Here is a 27,038-nt window from a genome sequence, read left to right as displayed (position 1 = left end):
CTCTGGAGTGACAGACACTCTATCACACACACACTTTCGGAATTACCCACAAGCCCCTTCTCCCTCTAGGTGTACGTCACGTGGTTTGTTTCAGCCACATGACCCGCGGGATGTGCACGCCCCTTGTCCATGACGCCGCGGTGGAGGGGTGTAGCTTCAACTGTTCACCAAGTTTGGCACCAAACGGATGCGGTCCTCCACGTGACCGGGCCCCGGGAGCAGCGCTGGAGATGGAGGCAGCGGCGGTTAGTGACGAGGTGAGGGGAGAACGTGCGGGCGGGCGGTGTGCGGGACCCTGGCATACTCGCTGCTGCCGCTTGTTTATATTTTTTTAAATAAAGATTTCTGCAGTTAAACTTTGGCACAGGCCAGTCCCAGGTGAGGAGAGACGTGACCTCATATCACATATGTCAGAGGTCAGATATGTCCTGGTTACCAGGGGTAACGTCCTCCACCTGGGGCAGTGCATATTTTCCAGGGTTTGTTGTTCGCCCCGGTTCACCCAGTACACCTAAGTGTGGCTTCCAGATGTGTGACGGAGCTTTGACACCCTGCGCTGGCACCCACAAGAACGTCTCCCATACCCACAGCTGCCTCCTGGCAGGACCACACAGAGAGCTTGGTGGTCCTCACCTTCTATCCAGCAGTGTCCTGTTATGTCATACACAGCGGTGGAGACCCCACATCAGAGCTCGGAGGTCCTCACCTTATAACCGGCTGTGTCCTGTTATGTTATACAGCGGCAGAGACCCTAAACCAGAGCTCGGAGGTTCTCACCTTCTATCCAGCAGTGTCCTGTTATGTCATACACAGCGGTGGAGACCCCACATCAGAGCTCGGAGGTCCTCACCTTATAGCCGGCTGTGTCCTGTTATGTTATACAGCGGCAGAGACCCTAAACCAGAGCTCGGAGGTTCTCACCTTCTATCCAGCAGTGTCCTGTTATGTCATACACGGCGGCGGAGACCCCACATCAGAGCTTGGAGGTCATCACCTTATAACTGGCTGTGTCCTGTTATGTTATACAGCGGCAGAGACCCTAAACCAGAGCTCGGAGGTTCTCACCTTCTATCCAGCAGTGTCCTGTTATGTCATACACGGCGGCGGAGACCCCACATCAGAGCTTGGAGGTCATCACCTTATAACTGGCTGTGTCCTGTTATGTCATACACGGCGGCGGAGACCCCACATCAGAGCTCGGAGGTCCTCACCTTATAACCGGCTGTGTCCTGTTATGTTATACAGCGGCGGAGACCCTAAACCAGAGCTCGGAGGTTCTCACCTTCTATCCAGCAGTGTCCTGTTATGTCATACACGGCGGCGGAGACCCCACATCAGAGCTTGGAGGTCATCACCTTATAACTGGCTGTGTCCTGTTATGTCATACACGGCGGCGGAGACCCCACATCAGAGCTCGGAGGTCCTCACCTTATAACCGGCTGTGTCCTGTTATGTTATACAGCGGCAGAGACCCTAAACCAGAGCTCGGAGGTTCTCACCTTCTATCCAGCAGTGTCCTGTTATGTCATACACGGTGGCGGAGACCCCACATCAGAGCTCGGAGGTCATCACCTTATAACTGGCTGTGTCCTGTTATGTCATACATGGCGGCGGAGAATCCACATCGGAGGTCCTCACCTTCTATCCGTCTGTGTCCTGTTATATTATACACGGCGGCGGAGACCCCAAACCAGAGCTTGGAGGTTCTCACCTTATAGCCGGCTGTGTCCTGTTATATTATACACCACGGCCGAGACCCCACATCAGATCAGAGCTCGGAGGTCCTCACCTTATAGCTGGCAGTGTCCTGTTATGTAATATATGGAGGCGGAGACCCCACATGAGAGCTCAGAGGTCCTTGCCTTCTATCCAGCATTGTCCTGTTATATTATACACGGCAGCAGAGACCCCAAATCAGAGCTCGGAGGTTCTCACCTTCTATCCAGCAGTGTCATACACAGCAGTGGAGACCCCAGATCAGAGCTCGGAGGTCCTCGCCTTCTATCCGGCTGTGTCCTGTTACATCATACACAGCGGTGGAGACCCCACATCTGAACAAAGCTTGGAGGTCCTCACCTTCTATCTGGCTGTGTCCTGTTCCATCATATGGATAGAATATATTGCACTGATATCGTACACAACGGCGGCGACCCTACTTCAGATCAGTACTCGGAGGTCCTCAACTTATATCCGGCTGTACCCTGTTATATCATACACGGCGGCGGATGCCCCAGATGATATCGGTGCTCAGAGTTCACACATTGCAGTGTAGACCCTACTGAACCTACATAAAATGGTCACTGCTTGGTGGACTCCATTTTGAAACCATATTCAATCGATCCTCGATCAACTAAAGGTCTTTCTATCTGCCGTCTGTTACATCCCCATGTTATCTGAGCGTTTTGTGGATTCCAAGACTCATTGGGGTAAATTTACTTACCTGGTCCTGCAGAGTTCGCGAAGGTGCATTGTCTGACGATAATGCACTGTGCCGCGATTCACTAAGATTGTGCGCCCGATATCCTGCATGTGTCACTTCCCCGCTCAGGTCCGACGGAGTTCACCATCTTCTTCCCGGTGCATTGTCTTCCAACACCATTTGAAAGTTAAATCCGCGCTCAGTCCGAACCATGCGGATCGTCCGATGGCACGCCCGTGAACAGTCCGACAAAAGTGCGATCCGTGGTAAATAAAATAAGCAACATTGTTTTCTATATGATCTTCTTTCTCTTTTTTTTTTTTTCTTTTTTTTTTTCATGGATCAACAGGAGGGCAATAAACTTCTGTGCAAGGTGCACAGTTGTGCTACTATGTGGCACCTAATAATGAATGTGGTTGTGTTTCATCCTGCAAGTTGACATGACTGTGGCCTTACTGTATACCTAACATTTACAGGGGTATTCCCTCATTGGTGAAAGTGCGGACACTGCTGCCTGGGTGCGGGGGTGGGCGTATCCAAGGCCAGATATCTTGTTTCTAAAGTACAACATGGGTACATAGACTGCCCTGGTTCTGCGGACCTCTGTGCCCTGCTCGGTGTGATTTTTGCAGGTGCGTAGTTGGGTACATTTTCCTTTGCTACCGTTGTAAGGAGCTTTCCCCTCTTATATGGTGGTAGGGTTGGATGGAAGACTCCAGTTCTTGCCATTGTACATTACACTTTATACTTGCACTGCCGTGTTTATCTGCGTTTTTCCCCAGGGATGGCTAACTTGTGTTGCCCGATGTGACAGCTGTGATATGTGCGGGCACTGCTATTATATCTCTCCATAGAGATTTGCTCTCCGTGCTAACGGCTCATATAGTTATCTAAAGCGCACAGAAACAAAATGGACTTGGGAATCCCAGCTGTAGCAACCTGTGTCAGGCAGCTACTGCCAAGCCCAACAAAATCATTGAATGCATCAAAAAGAGTATAACTACTCGTGCCCTGGTTGCCAAACACAGAAAGCGTTCTACCACTATGGTTAGTCATCCCTGAAGCCATGTCTTACTGAACCTAGAGGCCTATTCAGACCTGAGCACACAGGGTTGTGCTTTTATAGTTTTATTATGTTTCAAGGCTTGAACATTTTTTTTTTTTTTTTTCAAATTTTCAGACTTTGGTAAAGTCTCACGAAAATAAGCTCCTCATGGTGTCCTGTAATCTTTAGAGGATCGTGACCGCAAGTGTTTGGTTCCCTAAAGCACATCATTAAATTAAATATTGTGTTCTTAATGGAGGGTAAGCCATGAGATACAAGGCGTCCTCCGGAGACTCACACTCTAATTGTTCTGTAGCCTGACTTAATTAATAGTCCCAGATGTTGGGCTTTCCTCGTAGTGCCCTAATACAATATTGGAAAACACTGGGGGGGTTTTTAGACGAGAACCTTAATTATACCATTTAAATACAATATAAGTGTAAGAAAGAAGGCTCCAATACTCTGTTGGGTACATCTGGCCCAAACAGAAGAGCAAGGCTGGGGACTCGGTAAGCCATACATGGGGAATGTTTAAGTGATAAATTTACAGTAGTATTCTGGCTTTGTATGACCATTATGATAAACTCTTCCCCCTCATATTCTGTGTATAGTGTGTAGAATCCATCAGAGCAGCTAACCTCTACATGAATTCAGGGGAAAAGCAAACTAAACATTAAGCAGTACGTAGAACAGACATTGGACAATCCTGCCTTAATCCAGTTGTCCTGATCACTATAGCAGTTGTAAGATAAATGCAGACATTCCTTCTCCTCTGATCTCTAGGGGAGGAGCTTCACTACTGAGCATGTGCATAATGTGCAGTCATTAATCTCAACTAAATCATACAAACTTGAGCTCAGAGAAAAAGCTCATCAAAATGGAAAGCAGAATAAAGAGAACATCCACTGGACAATCTAGGCACAGTTTAAATAAACTTTACTAGAGTGACCACTTATCACATCTAATGCTAGATGAGTGCAAGTAAAAAGTGCATCCACATTCATCTAAACGTAAAGCATACTTCCTTAAAGTCTAGATCAGAAATAGAATAGACTTTTATTGGACATTCCTCAAACTTCCCAAATTCTTGAAAAAAAAATATGAATACAGCAGTGAACTAACTTTATTAACTTATTATACATTTTTGGAGTCAGGTCTGTCCATTTTATTCTGACTCCACCAAGAGGAGACCTGGTTTATAATGAAGGGATGCTGGTTCTGAATGTCTCTCGGCACGATTACCGACAGATGGTACAGTCGGTATTATAGATCATGCACACTTGTAGGTTGCAAAGCTGATGTGCTGGCATAAATGCTGGAGTGACAAGCCTGGAGAGTGCACAGACCAAGGAATTCAGGGAAACTCTTGCATGTTTGGCAGCGCATTATCCTGCTGAAGAAAGTAATCTGTGTAAGCCTGGCTATGAGAGGCAATATGTGTGACCACAGGATCTCCTGCACATAAACCTGGGCTGTTACTAGGGGGATGGCTCCCCATATGATCATCATCACACCAGAAACTGGGGCCTTGTGTCGCTGATCAGCAAAGGCAGGATTGAAGCTATCTCCATGAGACATCCATACTTGTTGGGTCCCCCCCAAAAAAGTTGTTTATTTTCCCCATAAAGACCACACGGTTCCAGGGTGTTGTAGTCCCAGATTCCTTTTCAGAGCACCCCTGTAAATAGCTGGAAATTATTCATTGAATTGACCATCCTGCTTCTTTAAGTCGAGTAAAGCGCCCCCTCTGTCAACTGCACGAAATGTCTTCAATAGCAATGTAGTCTCTCAACAAGATGAAAACGAAGCCATGAAGCATTTTTATGACTTTTCTATACATATAACTGTGGGTGACACTTGTTATACTATGGGTGTGCTGTCAGCAATAGATAGACACCGCTCTGGTGCTATATGTGCTGCTAGTGTGATCACTGTACACCATTGTCAGCCAGCTCTGGAAGTGTATAATGATTAGTTTGTAACATAGACATACAAGAAGACTTTGTAGACAGAACAGTGACACAGGATTGAGGATTGGAAAAGTAGAGGTAATGACGTGTCTATGAGGGGGGTTTCTGACATATGATCTTACAATAAGTGTGCAGTCATCTTTGTAAACCTTCAGTAATTACCTTCTATGACTTTGATAGGAGAAACCTTAATAGACCAAAAAAGATCCTGTGCTAGTTACCTTCATCATCTTCATATATGTTCTCAAATTATCAATTAGATCTGCTCCACTTATCCCTTTCATTCTGTGGGATTTTGGTGCTGAAATGTCTTTAATGTGAGTTTATTTAAATCCTGTTCCCGTACATTCTCCATGGAGGCACGTGTACATGTCTATGGATTTCTGATTTTGAAGTGGAAAAAACTGAAGTGTGAAAAAGCACATTGAAGACAATGGTTCAGTAAGGAATAGGTGAAAAATCACTGAAGCCAGGAAGAGAAAACCAATCTGTACGTGTCCATAAGCCAAAATGGGTTCAGTGAAAAGTTACCTATGTGGAAAAAAAACACCAGTGTGAAATCACCTTTAGATGTGGAAATGTATTTGTTGTGTTCTCCTGGAAAAGGATGTAGTGTAACCAATAAACCTCCCACAGTGAAAGAAACAGTTCATATGTAGCCACTTACCTGATAAATTTTCCTTACTGTAGGTGCTGTTTTTGGAGACAAATTTGGAGCTTTAGAATATATAATCAGTGGTTTGCTAGGTCGTCTAAGATTCAGATCTATACAGACGGTCCCCTACTTAAGAACACACGACTTACAGATGACACCTAATTGCAAGCGTACCTCTGGATGTTGATAATTTACTGTACTTTAGCCGTAGGCTACAATAAACAGCTGTAGCAGTTATTAAAGGTGTCTTTAGTGAAGCTTTATTGTTGATCCTGGTTCTTATGACAATCCAACATTTTTAAAATTCAATTGTCACAAAAAATTTTGGGATGTGAGTTTCGTAAAAGTACTACACGTTATTTTATTATTTACTACTTCCACTCCTAAATCCAAATATTCAATTTTGTCCACACTCATATTTTAGTTGGGATAAATTGAATGGAATCCAAAATAAAGTTCACTTGTACGGTATCTAACATATTAGTCTGACATAAATGATATCTAGTTGCATGATCGATTCAACTGTATAACGAATGAACATCTAACGCTGCCATCAACCAATAAGGTTGCCATTGAATCTCTTCTAAAATCTTTTACATTTTGAGTCGTATCCTTCAAAGAACTAGGGGTAACCTTAACAATAATCCTGTAAAAATTGATCAACGTATTGAGAAAGGCTTGCTGTCAGAGAATCTATGCCAGAGACTGTAGGTCTTCCTGGTGGTTTATTAGGATTTTTACGTATTTTTGGAATACAATAAAATACTGGTATTCTGGGCTTAGTGGGCAACAAGAATTGATATTTCTTTTCTGTCAATATATTGGATTCCTCTGCTTGAGCTAATAAAAATGTCAATTCCATAAAAAATATTGTGTTTTTAATTGAATAAGCGCCCTTCAAAAAACTTGTGGGTTTTATACGGAAGAGGAAAGCATAGGAACTACTGCAAGCTAAAAAGGTGTTTTACATCGCAAGTGCTATTGATTTGTCGGGGGAAGTTGAGACACCTCTGATTTTGGCCATGGTTCCGGAGGTCGGAGTTAGATTTTGGGTGTTTGAACAGGTGTCTCTTATACAGGTAACTAGTTTTTATTTGGGATTGGAGGGGGACTTTCAGAATTGGCAGTGTATCAAATACCGCTGATCAGCTCCCACTAATTTGAATTTGGGGTCACCAATTACACTGTTTCAGATCCACCCAAAATAGGCTACTTGGTAAAGGTCCTTAGTGTCACACTAACAATCTAATATTGATGCCTTATCCACTTTATAGGTCACTCATAGGGCGATGGTAGAAATCCCCTTTGTTGTTCCCTGGCATTCTGACACTCTTTAGCTGCAATACAATGTATATCTGCTTTCTTTTCTCCTAGGCACCCTTAATTTCAGATACAAATGGATCAGTGAAGAAAAAATTCAGAGCCAGAAAAACTATGACAGCGAGCTGTCGGCAGCAACTGGCCACACTCAAGGCGAAAAACGGGAACAAGAGTGAGGACGCTGGAAAAGAGCCGACAAACAAGAACGTCACTGTGCAAGAGAACGCTGCGGCGAAAATCAATAAAAACCAGGGGGTCTTCCCTAACGGACTCAAGGTGTCCATAGAGGTCTCACAGTTGGACTCTGGGATTAACATAGGCTGTTCCTACAATGAAACCTGGGATGGAATTTCCCCCAAATCTGATGATGTCCCTTTCTCTCACACTACACATTTTGTGGTTCGTGATGTTATCGCTGCTACAACAGAGAATCATGTCATTGGCGTAGATCAGGTCACGTCGACCACCAACGCTGGAGGACAGGTCATGAGCGAGGACAAGCTGCAAATTGCTGAAAGCACGATGGTGCAAGACGTTAACGCAGAGTGTGAACAGGCCAATATGGACTGCAGCACCATCACAGAAAATCTCAACGCATCCATAACTGTGAAAATAATCGAGGAAGAGAAGAGCTTTAAGAAGACCTCATCTATTGATGTTGTAACTCCCATAGCACCTCTGGATACTGACAGTAGTGCCGTTCCCCAAAATATGCTTGATCCACAAAATTGTACTACTGATTGTTCTAATGCCTGTGCGTCTCCGACGCCCTTCAGTCCAGTTTCTGATTCTGTCCAGCCTGAGTGTGATGCTGCAGCAGGTAAGTAGATAAAATTTGTTGTTCTTTACTTAGCTTCCATATCTGATGATACAGAGTGCCGTTATCCACATCACCCCCTGAATCTGAGAATAACTTTATATAAGTAGGATAGAAGGCAAGTTTCCTATAACGTAGCTATGAGGACCAATGGAAGATATTTAAATGGAATCTGTCTTTTGACCATACAGTGTTGCAGACGTTGTTTGATATGTGTCCTGGAGATCTGTGTAGTCATACCTTTTATTTGTGTTGTGAATAGCTGCGGACACATACATTCCAGGATTATAGCTGGACTGACTTCTCCTCACTGAACACAACAGAGGCCTTTCCTTCTGAGTAACTAACATTTTTTGTATTGTGTGTGTAAATCTGAACGGCAGTATATTGGGTAATTTACCAATACACATATGGTATGCTCCGCTTTCTTGTTATGTACTGTTGGAGCCTCCTGTCTTTTTACCTCATCAGCCAGACATTCCTGTCCATGAAATGTCCGCAGATGAAGGGCCATGTGATTTCTAACTGCCCATGAGCAATCGCCCTGCAAGGACCTTATGGTGGTGTGCATGAATATATAGAGATCACATGACCCTCCATCTGCAGCCATTTTATGGTCAGGAATGTCTGGCTGATGAGGTAATAGACGGGAGGCTTCACTATACATATCAAGAAAGCGGAGCAGGACTTCTATATGTGTATTGGTAAATTACCTAATATCATGCCCCCCCACACTTTACAAAATACATTGGGCAAGTGGGCAACCCCTTTAAGCATTAATTAAAGCTAGTTAATTACTAGAAAACCCTATTAAGAGCTAGCTTCAATATGACAACTTAAATCCAAGATGACGACCTAGGTTAACGCTAATGCTATTACAGCAGGTGTTGTGATCATTAATGGAGGTGTTTACTCTGTATAGGATTCAGTCAGAAGAAAAGGACGTGTTCCGAGAGCTCTGACGTTCCCAAAGGAAAGCGAGCCAAGACTTCAAACCGTGCTCTCCTGGATGAGGTGCGAGACAACAAAAGATGTATTGTACTGTGGTAGTGTAAAAGGGATATAAGCCAGGGAGCCCTTCAAAAAATTGTTTCTTTGTTTTCTCAGATTCAAGGTCTAATTGACAGGCGGATAAAAGTTTTATTTGAGGACCTTTTTGCAGAAAGGATGCAAAGTTTATCTCGGCAAACAGACCTTGTCCGGAAAAATGGAAATCGTACTACTGAAGTTACCAAACATCTGGTAGGTTTCTACATTATTATCGGATTGGTCAGTATCCTTTTGCATGTTACAAAACACCTTGAAAACTGAGCTGAGAAAAAAGTTTTATTACCTGTAAAGTCATGGCTCTGTGACCTCTGTTGACCCTGCTATCTCGGGAGGTTTTTTTTTTATTTTTTTATTTATAAACTTGTATTCCCAAATTATTTGGGTTGTTTTGTTTTTTTTTGTGATCTAAAATTGCTCTACAACGTCAACATTTTCAAGTCCATTATACTGTCACACACTGGGTTACATATAAGATGTTGGTTATTTCTTAAAGGGAACCTGTCACCAGATTTTCGCAAATGCAGCTAGTGACAGGTTCCTATACAGCCCTACCCGGCCTCCTCCACCAATGAACATTTCAATCGGTTATGGAAGTGCACAATGGCCTGTCAGCAGGGTGCTGGTGGCAACTCGTGGCTTCACCGGCTATGTGTGGCCCATTGGCGGAGGTTTGCACACCCTTTTGAGATAGAATACTTGCTATTAGCTGAAACATAATTCCAACCCCGGTTGACTTGTAGTTTTTTTTTTTTCTCCATAATTTAAAAACAAAAAACAGAAACACATTCGACACTTAGGAGCTGGCCCCATGTCTCCAGAATAGTCTCTTATTCTTTTGTTTTATATGCTTTTTTTTTCCTCTTTCTTTTCAACAGAGAAGTATAAGGAGACTGGAAAAACGCATTAAACATGCAGTCACTCTTCAGAAACAGGTGGGCAAACGCTTGACTCAGTCGCCGCCTGTCAATTCTTCATCTGAGGAGGTAAAATGACTATTTGTCAAGAAAAGTGCATTTTGCTTCTTTGACCGTCACAATGCAAGAAAATTTTTTTTATTTATTGTGAATACTAACAAAATGACTGCATGTAAAATATACTAAAAAACTGTACAGTTGCAAGAAACGTAATTGAAACTTTTGGAATTAATTGAATTTCTACATTAATTAGTAATAATTGTGACTTCCATAATCACACATAATAGACAAAGACCATGTTACAAACCTTATAACGAGTTATCGGAACTTGCATAGGACATTGGGAATTCCAATACAAATGTCTGTGTTTGGTCAAACAAAAAGAGATTTTGCGCCATTTTTTATAATTCAATAGCATTTTATTAAACATTGCACATGTGGTGCTATGGGTTCTGGAGAGAATATTATCAGTAGACAATATTTGCAGTGGCTGGTGCAATGATCAAAGTCATGTCTGATATAGACATTTGCAAACATGTGAATTGAGCTTGGGTAACCAAAAGTGGTGGGGGGGAGGTAATGGGTAGCACAGTGGGTAGCACTACATCCTTGCAGCACTGGGGTCCTGGATTCAAGTCTCATCTAGGTCAACATTTGCAAAGAGTTTGTATGTTCTCTCTGTGTTTGCATGGTTTTTCCTCTGGGTCCCCCGGTTTTTTCCCACACTCCAAAACATACTAGTAGGTCGATTAGATAGTGAGCCGCATGTGGACAGGGAGCGATTTGGCAAGCTCTGTGCAGCGCTGAGTAATCTGTAGACTCTTTATAAATAAAAAAGAAAAATAATTAGTGGGGGGTTTGGAACAAAACAAAAATAGTATTGTCTGTCCAGCACTTTGGTACCTACCCTGGACATGGAGCTGCCAGCAGTCAACCAGGCGTCTGTGGCAGGTGGATTCCAGAATGCAAGCCAGGGGGACCAAGTTGCAAGAAAGGTACACATGTTCCATCATCGCCAGCTTGCAGTTCCTCCACATGCCCGATTGAGTCGAGGGCCTCTATCCACTGCACCCTGGTAGGGGCTTTAGAAGCTGGTCATAAGCGGAGAATTATCTGTCTCATGGTGTAACAGAGCCTTCTTGCATTTAAAAATAGGACTAGGGAACAAGGACAGGAGTGTCAGATACAGGAAAGGCTTAACTTTCCTAATGCAAATTTCATTATATAGTTTAAAGATTCCAGCCATATGCGGAGCATGGATCTCAACATTGCCAACAAGTGTCAGGTATTCAGGGAACGTTTCATGCAGTATTATTGGCGTTCTGTACCATTGGGTATTTTGTAAGAAATGGCTTTCTCACATTGCTAGGGTGTAAAAGATTTGCACCATTTTTTAGACTTTGGAGAATTTTTTGATCTGACGCAGATTTAGACGGGGGATGACATGTCCACATTTTACATGGTGCAGTAAGTATTGCTAAATACCTTTTAGTACAAACCTACTATTATAAGGTGGACGTCAAAATATTTTCAAGAAATCAGTGTGGCAAGGACCTAGACACGACCTAATTTAATTAACAAGAAAAACTGAAATCTCACATGGCCTTAAAAGTTACATTCCTTCTGATCCTCCTTAAGATGGTTCTACTACTTCATTGGAGTCCAGCTGTGTTTAATTAAACTGATCGGACAAGATTGGAAAAGGCACACAGCTGTCTATATGAGATCTCACAGTGCATGTCAGAGCACATGAGAATCATGAGGTCTAAGGAACTGCCCAAAGAGCTAAGATAAAGAATTTTGACAAGGCACAGATCTGGCCAAGGTTACAAAAGAATAGCACTGGTGAAAGAGGTAAAGAAGAACCCCAAGATCACTGTGGCTGAGCTCCAGAGAATGCAGTAGGGAGATGGTAGAAAGTTCCACTAAGTCAATTATCGCTGCAGCCTCCACCAGTCGGGGTTTTATGGCAGACAGAAGCCTCTCCTCAGTGCAATACATATGAAAGTTGCATACAGTTTGCAAAAAAAAAAAAACACATTAAGGACTTGCAGACTAAGAGAAGGAAGATTCTCTGGTCTGATGAGACGAAGATTGAACTTCTTGGCATTAATTCTAAGATGTATGTGTGGAGAAATCAAAAGAAGGATGAATGTGGCCAAATGCAGATATAACCTTGATGAAAACCTCTTCCAGAGTGCTCTAGACCTCAGACTGGGCCGAAGGTTCACCTTTCAAGATGTCAATGAAAGCATATAGCTTAAATAACAAAGCAGAGGCTTCAGAACAACTCTGTGACCATTCCTGACTCGCCGAGCCAGAGCCCTGAACTAAACCCAATTGAGCATCTCTGGAGAGACTTGAAAATGGCTTCCACCAATGTTCACCATCCAACCTGAGGGAACTGGAGAGAATCTGCAAGGAAGAGTCATAGGATCCCCAAATCCAGCTGTGAAAAACTTGTTGCAAAAAGACTCATGGCTGTACTAGCTCAAAAGCTGCTTCTACTCATTATTGAGCAAAGGGGCTGTTTTTTGTTTAATAAATTAACAAAAATATCTAAATTTCATTTTTTCTATCAAGATGGGACAGAATGCATTTGAGCAAAAAAATTACTCGTTTTATTGCAGCCTATTGGCAAGATCAAAAAAGTGAAAAATTTAAAGAGGACCTATCATGCAAATTAACCTGCGCAAAATAAATTTTTCATCAAAAAGCATTGTCCCTTATCCCTAAATGCTTCCTATCCTTGGCTGCAATGTTAAATAATCAGTTTGTAAACTTGCATAGAACTCGCCTGATGTGAGTCCAATTAAGCCCTGCATACACACAAGTTACTTGCGTTGCTCTGCCTCCTAGTTCCTGATTGACAAGTCTGTTACAGAACTGCTGAGTCGGAGCTCTGTTACGTCATTGGCCACTTCATGTCATGTGACTAGGGTGACCTCATCTAAGGTTATGTTACATTTGCTCAATCTAGACCATGCATGTATCGGATCACTTGAAATCACAGCAGAAGTTCACAGAGAAGGCTGCAATCTGATATCGCATTAACTCCTCTACAAGCATCTACGGCACTTGTAACGTCAGTTTTGCTTCTAAAAAACACTCCCAGGCGGATCAGTCCGCTGGATTTTTCTCCCCTACCTCCTCTGTCTGAGCCGTGGTGCTAGTCTTGTATTGTAGTAGTGACTGTGCACAGCACACGCTCGGCAGAGGCCAGACTCCCTGTCTTGCTCCCATGGCCTTCCTTCTCCTGGCAGCAAGGCTGATAAGTGAAGCAGACGGTGCTCTGGAGGGGTCACACACTACTGGGGGATGGAAGCCTACACTGATCCATCCATGCAAAGCCCAGCACTGCCTCTCCGTCATCTGTGTGACCTGTGCTGCATCCGCTGGACAGACACTGATAACAGGTAACCAGTGTCTGCTTCTGTGGGATTTAAAGCAGCTGGATGACGGGGAAGTGGCCTGGGTATGGAGGTGAGCGGTCGCATCTCACACTAGCTCCCGCTCGTCTTCAGGCTCCCAAGTGCATAACCTACATCCCAGCATGGGAATCCTCATCATTATGGGTCCAAAAAAGACTCATCCCCAAGACCCACCTGCACCCCCTTCCCGGACTGTGACAAGGGGCATCAGCCGCTTCCTGGTCCCCAGCCACACCGCAACCACGTAGCCCTCCGACACCAACATCGCCGCGACCAACGTGCCCTCCAGCCCTGCTCTTGGGGCTTTGAAGCCCGCCACCTCTCCAGTTCACCGAGGACCGCGCAGATCCTCAGTGGGAGTTGGGAAGGTACGGCAACAGCCATCACTAGCGGAGCCAGGAGGCCTCGTGCTAAAGCGGGGAGAGAGGAAGGCGACCACAACTACTCACCCAGCAATGGCCAGAGATGTAGGAGGATCGCGCGAAACTGGCTCCGGCACGTGTGCACAGGGTAGTCGGCAGAGCCTCTGGGTGGGTTGGTGGAGGTGTCTGCAGGTCGGGCCTCCCCTCCCCCCTGCAGTGGGGACTTCCCTGCTCCCCCCTGATGAAGCCGGCTCAGGGGAACCCATAGTCCAGCGGGAGACGGACACCCAAACCCTGCTGATTCCTCCCAAGCGCGCCATTCAAGTGCAGTCGGAAGTGCATTTTCCCGGGTTCTTCAGGGCCATCATCAATGTCCCCTTCGCCATCTCAGGGCGTTCAGCCAGCTTCTGGTCTTGAGACAGAGGTTTCACATAGTTACCGGTCCCATACCAGCCGGGAGAGACATCCCCCGAGTCACTAGGGGCGGCACATGCTGCATTAGTGGATGGCCTGTGAGTAGGCCATGGCATACGCCTACCCGAAGCAGCACCCCAGACACCGGACCCGGCGTGCTCCCCTACCCTCCAGCCTCAGACTCCCCTGCTCCAACCAGCATCATGGCCGTCCAGAGCCCACACTCACACCTGATTATCCCCAAAGGCTTTTAGAGAATCTTTGACTCCGCTCTTGACGAGAACTTTTAACTCCATCTCCCAGCCTGCGGCCTTCCATCCTCAGTCCTTGGAAGCCAATATCAGTGTTCTTTTGAAACCAGATAAGGACCCCTTGTCCCTGGCAAGTTACAGACCTATTTTCCTTTTAAATGTAGACTTGAAACTATACTCTAAGATCCTGGCAGACCGCCTAGCCCCAGCTCTCCCACACATAATTTACACAGATCAAATGGGGTTCGTAAGATGCATGGAAGCTAGGGACAATCTGACTAAAGCATTCCTCCTGATGAAACATGCACAGAAAAGGGTGATCCCCTCGTGTCTCCTTGTGATTGATGCGGAAAAGGCCTTTGATAGGGTACATTGGGGATCCAGGTCCGCCGCGCTCACACAGATGGGGCTGGGACCTAGGTTCCTGGGGAGAGTAATGGCTTTCTACAACCATCCCACTGCTAGAGTCAGGGTCAATGGGTTCTTTTCCCAACCGATCCACATTAGGAATGGAACTCGCCAGGGATGCCCCCTATCAGCTCTACTGTATGTGATAGTTATGGAACACCTAGCAACCACCATTAGCAATGATGGCGGTGGGCCAGAGACAATACAGGTGGGCCGGAGACGATATAAATTAGCCCTCTTTGCAGACGACCTCCTGCTCTGTCACGCAACAAAGAATATCACTCCCGTCCCTGCTAAAAAAAAATTGATAGATATGGCCAATTGAGTAATTTCGAAATTAACTTTAACAAATCCGAAATGTTAAGCATATCCCTGCCGCCTGCCGATATCCAACTGGTCAAAGAACACTTTCCCTTTTGTTGGCGCCACACATCCATTAAGTATCTAGGAGTTCAAGTTCCAACCAACCTATCAAAACTATATGCCCTTAATGACCTACCTTTGTTAGAACGTACGTTAAAAGATCTGACAGGGTATAATAGGAAACAGTTGTCCTTGTTTGGCCCGAATTAACGTGGTAAAAATGGATATATTACCCCGTTTCCTCCACATATTTCAGAGCATTTCCCCACCCCATCCTCATTCCTCAAGTCAATCAGTTCAGCGCTCTTTTGCTTCATCTGGGGCACCACCTGTCCTCGCACCAGGTGGCGGTACCTGATCAGACCCAAGTCAGCAGGCAGAGCAGAGGTGTCGGACTTTAGATTATATCACCAAGCCTCAGTGTTTGTACGGTTGCTCGATTAGCACTACCATTTACCCACTAAACAGTGGGTTCGCTTAGAGCAATATAGCTCCCCAACCCCTATAAAACTGTTACCGTAGGTGTCCTCTCAGCATGTAGAAATAGAACCATAAACTCTATTTCTAGAGCTTTAATGCCCGGCTCACCCCCTTTGAGGCTCTGTTTCGTACAGAATCCCCTCTGGAACATTGTATCTCTCAAATATATAGTCTCCTGCTGAATAAATCGGATTCCTCAGCATTGACTTATGTGACTGGTTGGGCCAAAAACATGGACATCACACCTTCTGCTGAGGATTGGGTTAAGGCATTTTTGTTCACTCATAAGCTTTCGGTAGCTAACTCCGCACAGAAACGCAATTATAAGATCCTCTCTAGGTGGTATAGAGTCCCGACCCTCCTGCACTCCATCTACCCATCGGTCCACGACACGTGTTGGAGATGCGGCACAGACAGAGGCGACATGCTACATCTGGTGGGAATTTCTCCTTTCTGGAACCAGGTCTTTGAAGTCGCATCTGAACTCATGGGGCAACCCACGCCTAGAACTCCCTAAATCGCCTTACTCTCCATGCCCGTAAATGGCACTCGACAGTGTCTCCCACCATCTCTGAATGGGCGCAAGAAATGTTTGCACATCTACCACATGGAGGAAGGCGTTGCTGACATCTCAGACACTTCAGAGCAATTCATAAAACTGTGGCAACCGTGGATGATATTCCGGGAGTCCCAAAGATTCAAAGACCTCTTAAGTCCCGATCCCCAGACTGTTCCATAGCCATAACATTATTCCTTCCGAGGCCTCTGTTGTATAGTCCTACATAATTCACAGGAAAATCTCCCCTTCCGCTACCTTTTTTGCCTGTCCCCTCAGTCTAGCATTGGTGGGAAAGGTTAGTGCGGCCTCTCTTCTCGTTCCTACAACTCAAAATCCACAAACTTGATAGACTGAGAAATCCCACTGGCAATACTCCTTTATATTTGGCCTGCTCATGGTTGTGAAGAGATGCATTTCTATTCGGTTTTGTAACCTGTATGTAGATATGTCGTTTATACTTTATAAGTGATTGTTAGTTATTTACAGTTGTATTTAAAAATTGACTATTTTATTTTCACCCATCAGCATGTCCCACTCTCTACAACCTCCCCTCCTCCCTGTTCTCCATGATCTGTCCTCCTGATCCTTACATGCCTGCATTGCTTTAACATCTATGGGCTGGCATCTAAATGTTCTTCCCATGTAAGATAATGGGCTACATTTATAAATTAGTCTGCGCCGGAACACTTGGGCAGAGTGGTTGCACGTGAATTCATTTGAAGTGTTTGTGCTAGTATTGTGTCGCGGCTGCATTGTGGCGCGCGCTTGTTAAACTGAGTGCAGCAGAAAAAAACTGCCGAATTCAGTTTAAGAACTTTGGGCGCCCGCAGTGTGCACCAGATTCGGTCTTCATGTATCGAGAGCATTCTGCACAATAAGTAAAAGTGGGGCAAGAAAAGCGGTGTTTAAACACAGTCTAAATTGCACTTTGGGAATCGCATGAAGAGCAAAGAGATGCATATAACGACCAAAGTATAGACAAAAATCTTTATTCAATAAACAAAACACACATCAAATATAAAAACACTTAAAAATGTAAACCATGTTACGACTCCTCTAGACGCTTGGGGGTACAATGCAGGATCTCAAGAGGCACTCACCTACACTCTGCCTACAAAAGTATGAATGCTAAATCCACAATGAGGTAATATGTATCACCAGCCATGTAAAACAAGTATTGCACAAATCCCCAGAAATACAATGTAAAATGAATACCACTTTGCAACAAAGGGAGAAAAAATAATAATAATCAAAATAGTCCACTAAGTAAAGGCAAGAGGATATTCCTGAATCAAAAAATGAAGAGAAACAAAGAAAGGGGGCAAACCATGCTGCATGTAAGAGCTGTATCAAAAGGTAGCATATGGTGAGTGGGGGGAGGCAGACCCCACGCGTTTCGTCACCAATGGGACTTCCTCAGGGGTAGGTCTGGCAGTGCTGGATCCTCCTGACCTTCAGTCTATAAGATGCAGGCACTTTTTAGCAAGATTTTTAGCTAAAAGGGTGTCTGCTAATAGGGCTCTATGGTATGTGGTGACCGGTTCACTTTTTAAAGGGGTCTGAATACTTTTTCGTAGCCACTGTAGATCATTGCCTGACTTCCAGCAACCCTAGCGACTAGCGAGGAGGGGATCTGATGTTTTGTTTTGTCGCCAATCAGGCAATATGTTTCCAAACAGTCAATCCAGCAAATGGAAGCAACTAGCCATGACTATGATTGACCAGGTGTTTGGGGTAACCCAAACACGGATGAAAACCATGGGTTCACTCATCTCTACTAGTAACCGTTTTATATGGTGTATATACATGTGTATGAGGAGTACAAGCCAAGTTTTTCAGCACTTTTTTTTTTTTTTATGCTGAGGGGGAAAAAAAACACTCAACTTATACTCCAGTGAGGTTCCGCCTCAATGTTGCGGATCTCTGGTACATGTGCCAGAAGTTCCTATTCGGGGAAGCCCCAGAGCGGAAGCCCCAATTATAGTCCCGAGCTTCGCCTCCTTGTTTGGTCAGTAGCGCTGTCCCTCGGAGGCTGCGGCAAAGCACGTTAGATTTCTGATATCACGCTAAAGACTTGCATCCCAGCGACAATTATTGCCATGTACAAAAGGTGGCATAACACATATGGGGATCGGTGAACCCCAAACGTGAGGGGGCAAGAAATATACTACAATACAACTGTATACTGAGGACGGGAGAATCCTTCTTTAATTCCACTTTTCAACATTGTCGTTAACAATACAACTGAATGGATCATAACTCATTTCACCTCTGATCACTTTTTGGAAAAAGTTACATTTCTTACCAGTTTTTCTTTTATCCTTACAGCATAACAACAATAAAGAGGGAGCACCCACCACTTCAACAGTCATTCCACCTGTGGAAAATATGGAAACCGCTCCAAGAATATCTCCTGCCCTGAATGAGGCCTCCAGTAGTACCGAGCTCGTTGTACTTAGTGATAATGAATCTGAGCAGCCGAGGTGAGACTTCACTCCTGCCCAATTTCACACATCAAATAAAACACCGTTGTTTTTGCAGAACAATATAGTTAGGTTTATTCTTCCCTTTACTACTTACAAAATGTTGTTTGTTTTTTTTGTTTTGTTTTTAGTTTTATTTTTCACCTCTTTCATCAGTGTTTTATTATATTATTTAAATAACATAAACTAAATGATAAGAGGCTGGTCCTAGAATCTCAGCTTATCACCAATAATCTCTATTAATCAGTGGCTTAAAGGGAACCTGTCACCACTTTTTCACATATACAGCTAGTGACAGGTTCCTATAGAGCTCTACTAACTAACACCTTTCATTTAGCTAAAAATTGTTTCCTCTTATTCCACATAAATCATCTTCATCTTATATTACCTGGCATCAGGGGGTGTTTCCTGCTCAGCTTGCCCCTCCCATCTACTCCTTCTTATACCTTATGCCTCCTTACTATTCAGCACTTCATGTCATGTGAGCCGGGTGACATCATCTCAGGTCCTTAAGCCTCCTAATAATAACAAGCTGTAAGCCATGCATGTATCTGACCACATGAAGTCACAGCAGCCTCCATGGACTTCTCCTCTCCATCCTCCATGGGGGCTGCTGTGACTTCATGTAAGTACAAGGAGACAGGGCAGTGATTTGAAGAGATGCAGAAGTGTCAATCAGAATAATGGGATGTGGTTCACTGGCAGCCCAGGAAAGTCCGAGCCAGCAGACCTGAGTCAGAAATGCTAATTTGCATATCAGAAAAATGCAGCGCACTAATCATTGGTGTTGGCATTGTCCATAATGCTGCAGACACTTGCTGTGTATGGAGAAGAAAACTACTGTTGGTGCTCCCCATACTTCCATCCTGCCAGCCCCTCTGTAGTATATGGCCTGCCCCTTCCCCCTGTAGTATATGGCCTGCTCACCCCTGCCCCCTGTAGTATGTAGCCCGACAGCCTCTGCCCCCAATATAAAGCCTGTAGGGCTTTATATTGGCAGGTCGTCTTCTATCCATCGAGGCCCCGGCATTGGCTCAGTGTCCCCGCGCGGTTGGTCACAGGCATCGTGACTTCAGCCGCTAGCTGATATCATAGTGTGTGCAGATACCGGCACACACTATGTCGGTGTGCGGCTGACTTCATGATGCCTGTGACCGACCGCGCGGGGACACTGAGCCAATATGTTTGAAGGTGAGGTGTTTTTTTTTTGTTTGTTTTTTGTTTTTTTTCTTGACTCTAGTGTAAGCTGAGTTAGGGTTTTTCATCAATTTTTTTTTTTTCTGCTGAGAAACTCTGCTTATACTATAGTATAGGCTTATATAGTATATACGGTAGGTAGATTTATTTTTTAATAAATGCAGTAAGGCCCAGTAGATATTTCCGTTTCAAACCAGTGAATGGAAACTGAGCAGCAGAAGCCTGGCCTAGGCAACTAGACTGCTAACAAGATCACGCTGTTATATATCCGTCATGATATGACTAAACTGCCTCTGCACATAACATAAATACCTGGCCCCAAATATCCTCTGCTTAGCCCACTGGATCTTGTATTTCTCAGACCTCTCGGTCAAGTGGGCCTGAAACCATCCAGACCTTTGTACAAGGATCTCATTACTTAGTGTACCACATACCTTAGTGTACCTGTCATACATTTTGTTTTGCATAAAGTTAAAGCGACCCTGTCAGGGGAAATGTCATTTCTAGCTGGGGACAGTTTCCAATAACCTAATCTATGCTGATTTTTAAAAAGCTTTTGTCAGCAGTCTGAATGCTGACACTATTATAAAACTTTATTTCACATTACCTGGCTCCCTGCCAGCAGCATGTGGTGAGTCCTGTGGGAGGGGCAGCTGCAGCCTGTATCTCCTCGTGCATTCCTCCACTCCTCCTCACTCATCCAGCTCATTCCCCCCTCCCATCTTCCTGTAATGTGCAGTGAGAATGCAGGGGAAGGAGGGGGATGCTGTGGAGGAGATGAATGATCAGGTGGCAGCGTTTCTGCCTCCCTCGCTCACCCCACGCTTTATAAAGTAGTGTCAGTATTCAGAAAGCTAAAAAGGGCATTTAAAAAAAACTTTCACCAGCTAAAAGCGACATTTCTGGTGACAGGTTCATTTTAAGTATTTGTAGAATGACTGCAGTGCTTTACATCCTGAAAAAAAATAAAACTGCTTAAGCACCAATTTTATCTTTTTATTTTTTGCAGTAGTTCAGAACAAGGCAAAACCGACCATGCAGGTATGTTTACTATCTTTATATGTATTCACTGAGAACATTCTATATATAGTGGCCCCACTAACGTCATCCCATATGATATAACGTTGCACAAAGGTGCACAGAAACAAAATTGTAAATTTTTTTAAAACAATTTTCAGAATTTTTGGCTTTTTTTTTTTTTTTTTAATCACATTCTAAGAAATGTGATAATTTTTCTATTTTCCTCTATTGACCACTAGAGGGAGCATAATCTGTGTACCGCCATAGGAGAAGAGCAGGGGAGGACAGTGGTAATCATATTTAATGTACATGAATTATGGCATATATCATTGAGGGGTATATTCTATTTTTAGATTCTTATTAGATCTTGTTTAAAAAAAAAATTAAATAGAACTACAGAGATTTTTATGTTGTTTCCTCAGCTTTGCACAAAATCATGGAATCTATCAAGGAGCATAGAAAGAAGGCCAATGCCTCGCGGACGGTAGGTACTGGGTAGAGGTATACTAATACGGTTTCCATATATTGTCTATATGAAACTAAATTACAAAACGTTACATTTCTACAACAGGTTAAAGCAGTGAAGGCTGTCATTGATCTTACTGATGATGAGGGGCAAAGGGGCGATCAAGGTGAGTGGTAAACAGTCTCCAGATATTAGACATCTGAGGGATCCAAAAGCAAATCCACTCCATCTATCGAGCAGATTAAAGAGCGAGCACAGGGCTGGAGTGAGGAGATGGGAGCACTTCTCGCCCCTCCTTTCTCCATAGGCTCTGACCTGTATCAGCCGCCCAACTCGGTCACGATTTGGTGAAACAAGGTGATCTCGCTACCAATTCAGGCAGCCCCAATTCAGTCACAGTGCGGTAAAGCACGGTGTCTGGCAGACATAGAAGTCTGAGGGCTGTCCTTGCAGCCAGTTAACTGCCCCAAGGACAGCATATGAATGAGCCCTAAGACCGCCTTCAGACTCCCATATATGGTAGTTGTATGCCAGCCTTACCTAGTAGGTAGCATATGGCTGCCAAAGAAGTGGAACTCCATTTTCAAAGTTTGAAATTTTGTTTTTTCCGTGCTCATTTGGACTATACACTCACCGGCCACTTTATTAGGTACACCATGCTAGTAACGGGTTGGACCCCCTTTTGCCTTCAGAACTGCCTCAATTCTTCATGGCATAGATTCAACAAGGTGCTGGAAGCATTCCTCAGAGATTTTGGTCCATATTGACATGATGGCATCACACAGTTGCCGCAGATTTGTCGGCTGCACATCCATGATGCGAATCTCCCATTCCACCACATCCCAAAGATTCTCTATTGGATTGAGATCTGGTGACTGTGGAGGCCATTTGAGTACAGTGAACTCATTGTCATGTTCAAGAAACCAGTCTGAGATGATTCCAGCTTTATGACATGGCGCATTATCCTGCTGAAAGTAGCCATCAGATGTTGGGTACATTGTGGTCATAAAGGGATGGACATGGTCAGCAACAATACTCAGGTAGGCTGTGGTGTTGCAAACGATGCTCAATTGGTACCAAGGGGCCCAAAGAGTGCCAAGAAAATATTCCCCACACCATGACACCACCACCACCAGCCTGAACCGTTGATACAAGGCAGGATGGATCCATGCTTTCATGTTGTTGACGCCAAATTCTGACCCTACCATCCGAATGTCGCAGCAGAAATCGAGACTCATCAGACCAGGCAACATTTTTCCAATCTTCTACTGTCCAATTTCGATGAGCTTGTGCAAATTGTAGCCTCACTTTCCTGTTCTTAGCTGAAAGGAGTGGCATCCGGTGTGGTCTTCTGCTGCTGTAGCCCATCTGCCTCAAAGTTCGATGTACTGTGCGTTCAGAGATGCTCTTCTGCCTACCTTGGTTGTAACGGGTGGTGATTTGAGTCACTGTTGCCTTTCTATCAGCTCGAACCAGTCTGCCCATTCTCCTCTGACCTCTGGAATCAACAAGGCATTTCCGCCCACAGAACTGCCGCTCACTGGATGTTTTTTCTTTTTCGGACCATTCTCTGTAAACCCTAGAGATGGTTGTGCGTGAAAATCCCAGTAGATCAGCAGTTTCTGAAATACGCAGACCAGCCCTTCTGGCACCAACAACCATGCCACGTTCAAAGGCACTCAAATCACCTTTCTTCCCCATACTGATGCTCGGTTTGAACTGCAGGAGATTGTCTTGACCATGTCTACATGCCTGAATGCACTGAGATGCCGCCATGTGATTGGCTGATTAGAAATGAAGTGTTAACGAGCAGTTGGACAGGTGTACCTAATAAAGTGGCCGGTGAGTGTATATTGCAGCATAACTTACCGAACCTTCTGTGCAAGCTCAGTAGGTTACTGCCGGGTCTTTCCTTGGAGACGGGGCCCGCCGTTTACAGACCTCAGGCAGCACTGGGGCACTGTTTGGTTCCGATCCAGATGTGAAGCCCTTTACGCACTGTGTTTATGCTTGACCACGGCGTGCAAGGGTTAACACTCAATATACCATTGACACCCACTGCTTCTGGTACTGGCCCAGCTTGTAAGCTATTGCCAGAAACATGACGTAATAGTACTGCATGGATCGGTAGGTCACTGTCACCCATGCAGTACTATTACGTTATTACTATTACTAAGCTTTTGGACGGGGTTAAGGGGGTTTTCCCATTTGAGCAAATAAATATTTTTGTTTGGATAATAATAAAAAGTTATACAATTTTCCAATATGCTTTTTGCATCATTTCCAAAGCATTTTCCTAGATCTCTGCTTGTTGTAATTCTATAGAAAGCTTCATTGTTAACTTCCAGGGGACAGGAATCTGACCATGGTCACACAGGTGCGCGGCTCATTTATAATGCACAGTTCTGATATAACGAGCACCTGTGTGACCATGGTCCGATTCCTGTCCACGGACAGTAAACTTAGAAGCTTTCAACAGAACAGCAAGCAGAGATGTAGAAAACCATGAGGGATCAATACAGGAAGTATATTCAAATTTGTATAACTTTTTATGATGCAAATAATATTAATTTGCTGAAATGGGAATACCCCTGTAAGTACTGTCTTCAGTCACTGGGTTCCTCGCACAGACTAATTGTTTTTATATTTTAATAATCAGACATTTGGGGGTGTAGCTATACCTAACATGTTTATGATTTTACTTGTTTCTTTTTTATTTTTATTTGTGTTCTAGGGAAAGGGGGTTTGAATTTCTGGGCTCTTTGTGTATCAAACTTTTTTTTTTCTTTAACATTTCACAATAATAGATCTTAGATTATTCTCTTCCTTAATTTCAACACCCCACTCGCGTTTCCAGGACTTTTCCTAAGCTGCACCAGGGCCTAACTACCGCGTGTAATACAGCTGACACCCGATTTATGGAGAGGGCTCCATCCGTGAGCCTTCTCCATACTTCCCTTGACCACCCAATGTATATTTACATTCACTTTTAATGTTGACTCAACCAAATCCACCAATTTAACATGATTGCCTGTGCCAAAGAGCAGGGGAATGTTAGTTCCATTTTATCAATTTACATCTGGATAGATTTTGGCATTTGTCCTAAATCCTGTTGAAATTTTCTGTTTTTTCAGATGTAGAAATGGTTAGTGTCCATCCTGCCCCAACAACATCGTCCGAAGAGACTTCCAGTGTTGAAAATTTGTTTGATAAATACTCTGTCCAGAAAGACCCTGCATCGTCTAAGGGACGCGAAGCCGCGGCAGGCGGGGATGTGAATCAAGAAAAGCAGCCAGTCCCGAAGTCTCCTCCGCCCGAGGTGAGATCAACCCCGACACTCCATCAGCCGCCACCCAGCACTTTTACACATCGAGATTTCACTTTTAAAGTTCTAACATTTTCAGAAGTCCACACATATATCTTATTCATCATAACTCTGTTTCAGTGGCCACATGTAGCTGTCCAGGGCGATAAGTTCTATACCTGCACTGGACTGGCAATTCTTAAACAAATTCTCCTTCCGTCTTACCGTACCATTGTTTTAACATTCGTTTGTTTTTGGGTTTTTTTTCCCAGAATCTCAAGGAGTCGGTGGTGAAACAAGATGCTGGCCCCGACATATTGAAACCTCCACAAAAGACTCAGCTACGAATCGCTCAGGTCCAAAACCCCAAAGGCATCGCCCTGTCCTGGAATATCTCCACCGTTGACCCCACCTGCGCTCCTGCCAAAGTCTATTGCCTTTACGTACACCAGGGAGACCCCAGCAGCCCCAAAAAACTGTGGAAAAAGATTGGGGAGATCAAGGCCTTGCCATTGCCCATGGCTTGTACGCTGACGCAGTTTGTGGAGGACACTACCTATTCTTTCGCTATGAGGGCCAAGGATGTCGATGGTCGCTTCGGACCGCTGTGCGATATACAGTCCACCACGCTGAAGCCTCCGGGCTCCTCCAAGAAATCCTAGCTTGCCCAGATTTTACCTCTTATCACTCAGAGTACAGAAATTATTTTCACTCATATTGAGTCGTGCTTAATTGTTTTTTTTCTTTTATGGTTTAGTCTATTTTAAAGCTACTTTTTTTTTCCCCTTTTTTTGTGTAATTGTTGTTTTATGAGATGTACAGTATGGGATTATGCCCATGTACAGGGTTGTTTTCTTCCTCCCCCCCCGTTTACAATGAGTGTGTGGTTTTATGATGAGTTTAACAGTCCACATATATTTTTTTTAAAGGGATCAGCTAAACTTGTGTTTATTTTCCATGCACAGCTCCCCCTGTAAAGATGTGGCCGAGACAGGTACTGCATCTCAGCCCCATGCACTTAACCAGACGTGGCTGCACATACACTGAGATACTATGTCTGAACCTACCTTATAGGGGTAATGCCCCACCATAGCTTGGCACAACCCCTTACTTTTAAGCAAGGGATGTCTGGAGCCCACCTGTCAAGTATCGATGATCAATTTGAAGGTGGTGCTATTATTTGTCTCCATAAGAGAACATTTGTTAAAGGTGTGATCTACACTTCCCCCAGAAATGGTGCTCCTCTTGCCTATGGCAGGGTCTGGTACTGCAGCTTTTTCCTATTGATTTGATGTAAGGTGATCGGTCCAATACATGGGGAGAGGGGACCCCTTTTTTCTTTTTTTTTCCTTTTTCTACTCCTGGACACAACCCCTTTAAAATAAAGTTTTTCTATGCCTTCTGTACTGCCGAATGTCCTTACTATTAAAAACTATCAAGCTCAACTTATTTCATAATTAAGATTTAGGTGTTTTTCTTGTAACATGCTACATCTCTGTGCTCAGAGGCAGAATTTTACAGGATTTTATGTTTTTCTTAAAGGTAGCGAGCATAGACCTACTTTTTCTGTGTTTTCTTCCATTGCCTGAAGCCAGGATCTTTATACACTACAAGCTTATTAAGACAAGTTTCTATACAGGCGGTCCCCTACTTAAGGACACCTGACTTAGACGTCCCCTAGTTACAGACGGACCCCTCTGCCCACTGTGACCTCTGGTGAAGCTCTCTGGATGCATTACTATAGTCCCAGACTGCAATAATCAGCTGTAAGGTGTCTGTAATGAAGCTTTATTGATAATCATTGGTCCCATTACAGCAAAAAATTTTGTCACTGGGGTAAAAAAATAATTTGTCTAGAACCTCAATTATAAAATATACAGTTCTGACTTGCATACAAATTCAACTTAAGAACAAACCTCCGGACCCCATCTTGTACGTAACCCGGGGGCTGCCTGTACTGTGTAATACAGGCCGGAGCTGTGGTATGCAGGTCCAGGAGAAGGCGCAGGGAATGGTGGGCATTTATAGCATAGCAAAAGTTTCTCATTTCCTGTAGACATTTTTGTATATAAAATTGTAAGCATAATTATTTTTTTTCCATGCCCATCAT

The 27,038-nt window shown here is 44.1% G+C and overlaps 1 protein-coding gene across 3 annotated transcripts; it reads left to right on the top strand.

The window, feature by feature from the left end:
• On the top strand, positions 1–26,389 carry ATF7IP2 (activating transcription factor 7 interacting protein 2). 3 transcript variants are annotated; one of them, XM_072120734.1, is made up of 11 exons: positions 1–257; positions 7,464–8,229; positions 9,149–9,240; positions 9,334–9,468; positions 10,152–10,259; positions 18,787–18,941; positions 21,151–21,179; positions 21,581–21,642; positions 21,730–21,790; positions 24,759–24,943; positions 25,201–26,389. In XM_072120734.1, the coding sequence occupies exons 1-11, from the start codon at positions 99–101 to the stop codon at positions 25,588–25,590; spliced, it is 2,142 nt and encodes a 713-aa protein (XP_071976835.1). In that variant the 5' UTR covers positions 1–98; the 3' UTR covers positions 25,591–26,389. The 3 variants fall into 3 exon arrangements, with proteins under 3 accessions (XP_071976835.1, XP_071976836.1, XP_071976834.1); XM_072120735.1 differs by having other exon boundaries at positions 2–257; positions 10,152–10,208; positions 21,148–21,179; XM_072120733.1 differs by having other exon boundaries at positions 3–257; positions 21,148–21,179.
• The last annotated feature ends 649 nt before the right edge of the window (positions 26,390–27,038 follow it).

Source organism: Engystomops pustulosus, chromosome 8 (assembly GCF_040894005.1).
Source record: "Engystomops pustulosus chromosome 8, aEngPut4.maternal, whole genome shotgun sequence".
Lineage (NCBI taxonomy): Eukaryota > Metazoa > Chordata > Amphibia > Anura > Leptodactylidae > Engystomops > Engystomops pustulosus.
This window is presented reverse-complemented; position numbering and strand designations above follow the sequence as displayed.

Bases quoted from the DNA above. Each gene is read 5' to 3' on its own strand.
- ATF7IP2 (XM_072120733.1), top strand. From the start codon at position 99: ATGACCCGCGGGATGTGCACGCCCCTTGTCCATGACGCCGCGGTGGAG. The intron at 9,241-9,333 runs GTGCGAGACAAC...TTGTTTTCTCAG, and splicing joins ACCGTGCTCTCCTGGATGAG to ATTCAAGGTCTAATTGACAG. The intron at 10,260-18,786 runs GTAAAATGACTA...TTATCCTTACAG, and splicing joins TCAATTCTTCATCTGAGGAG to CATAACAACAATAAAGAGGG.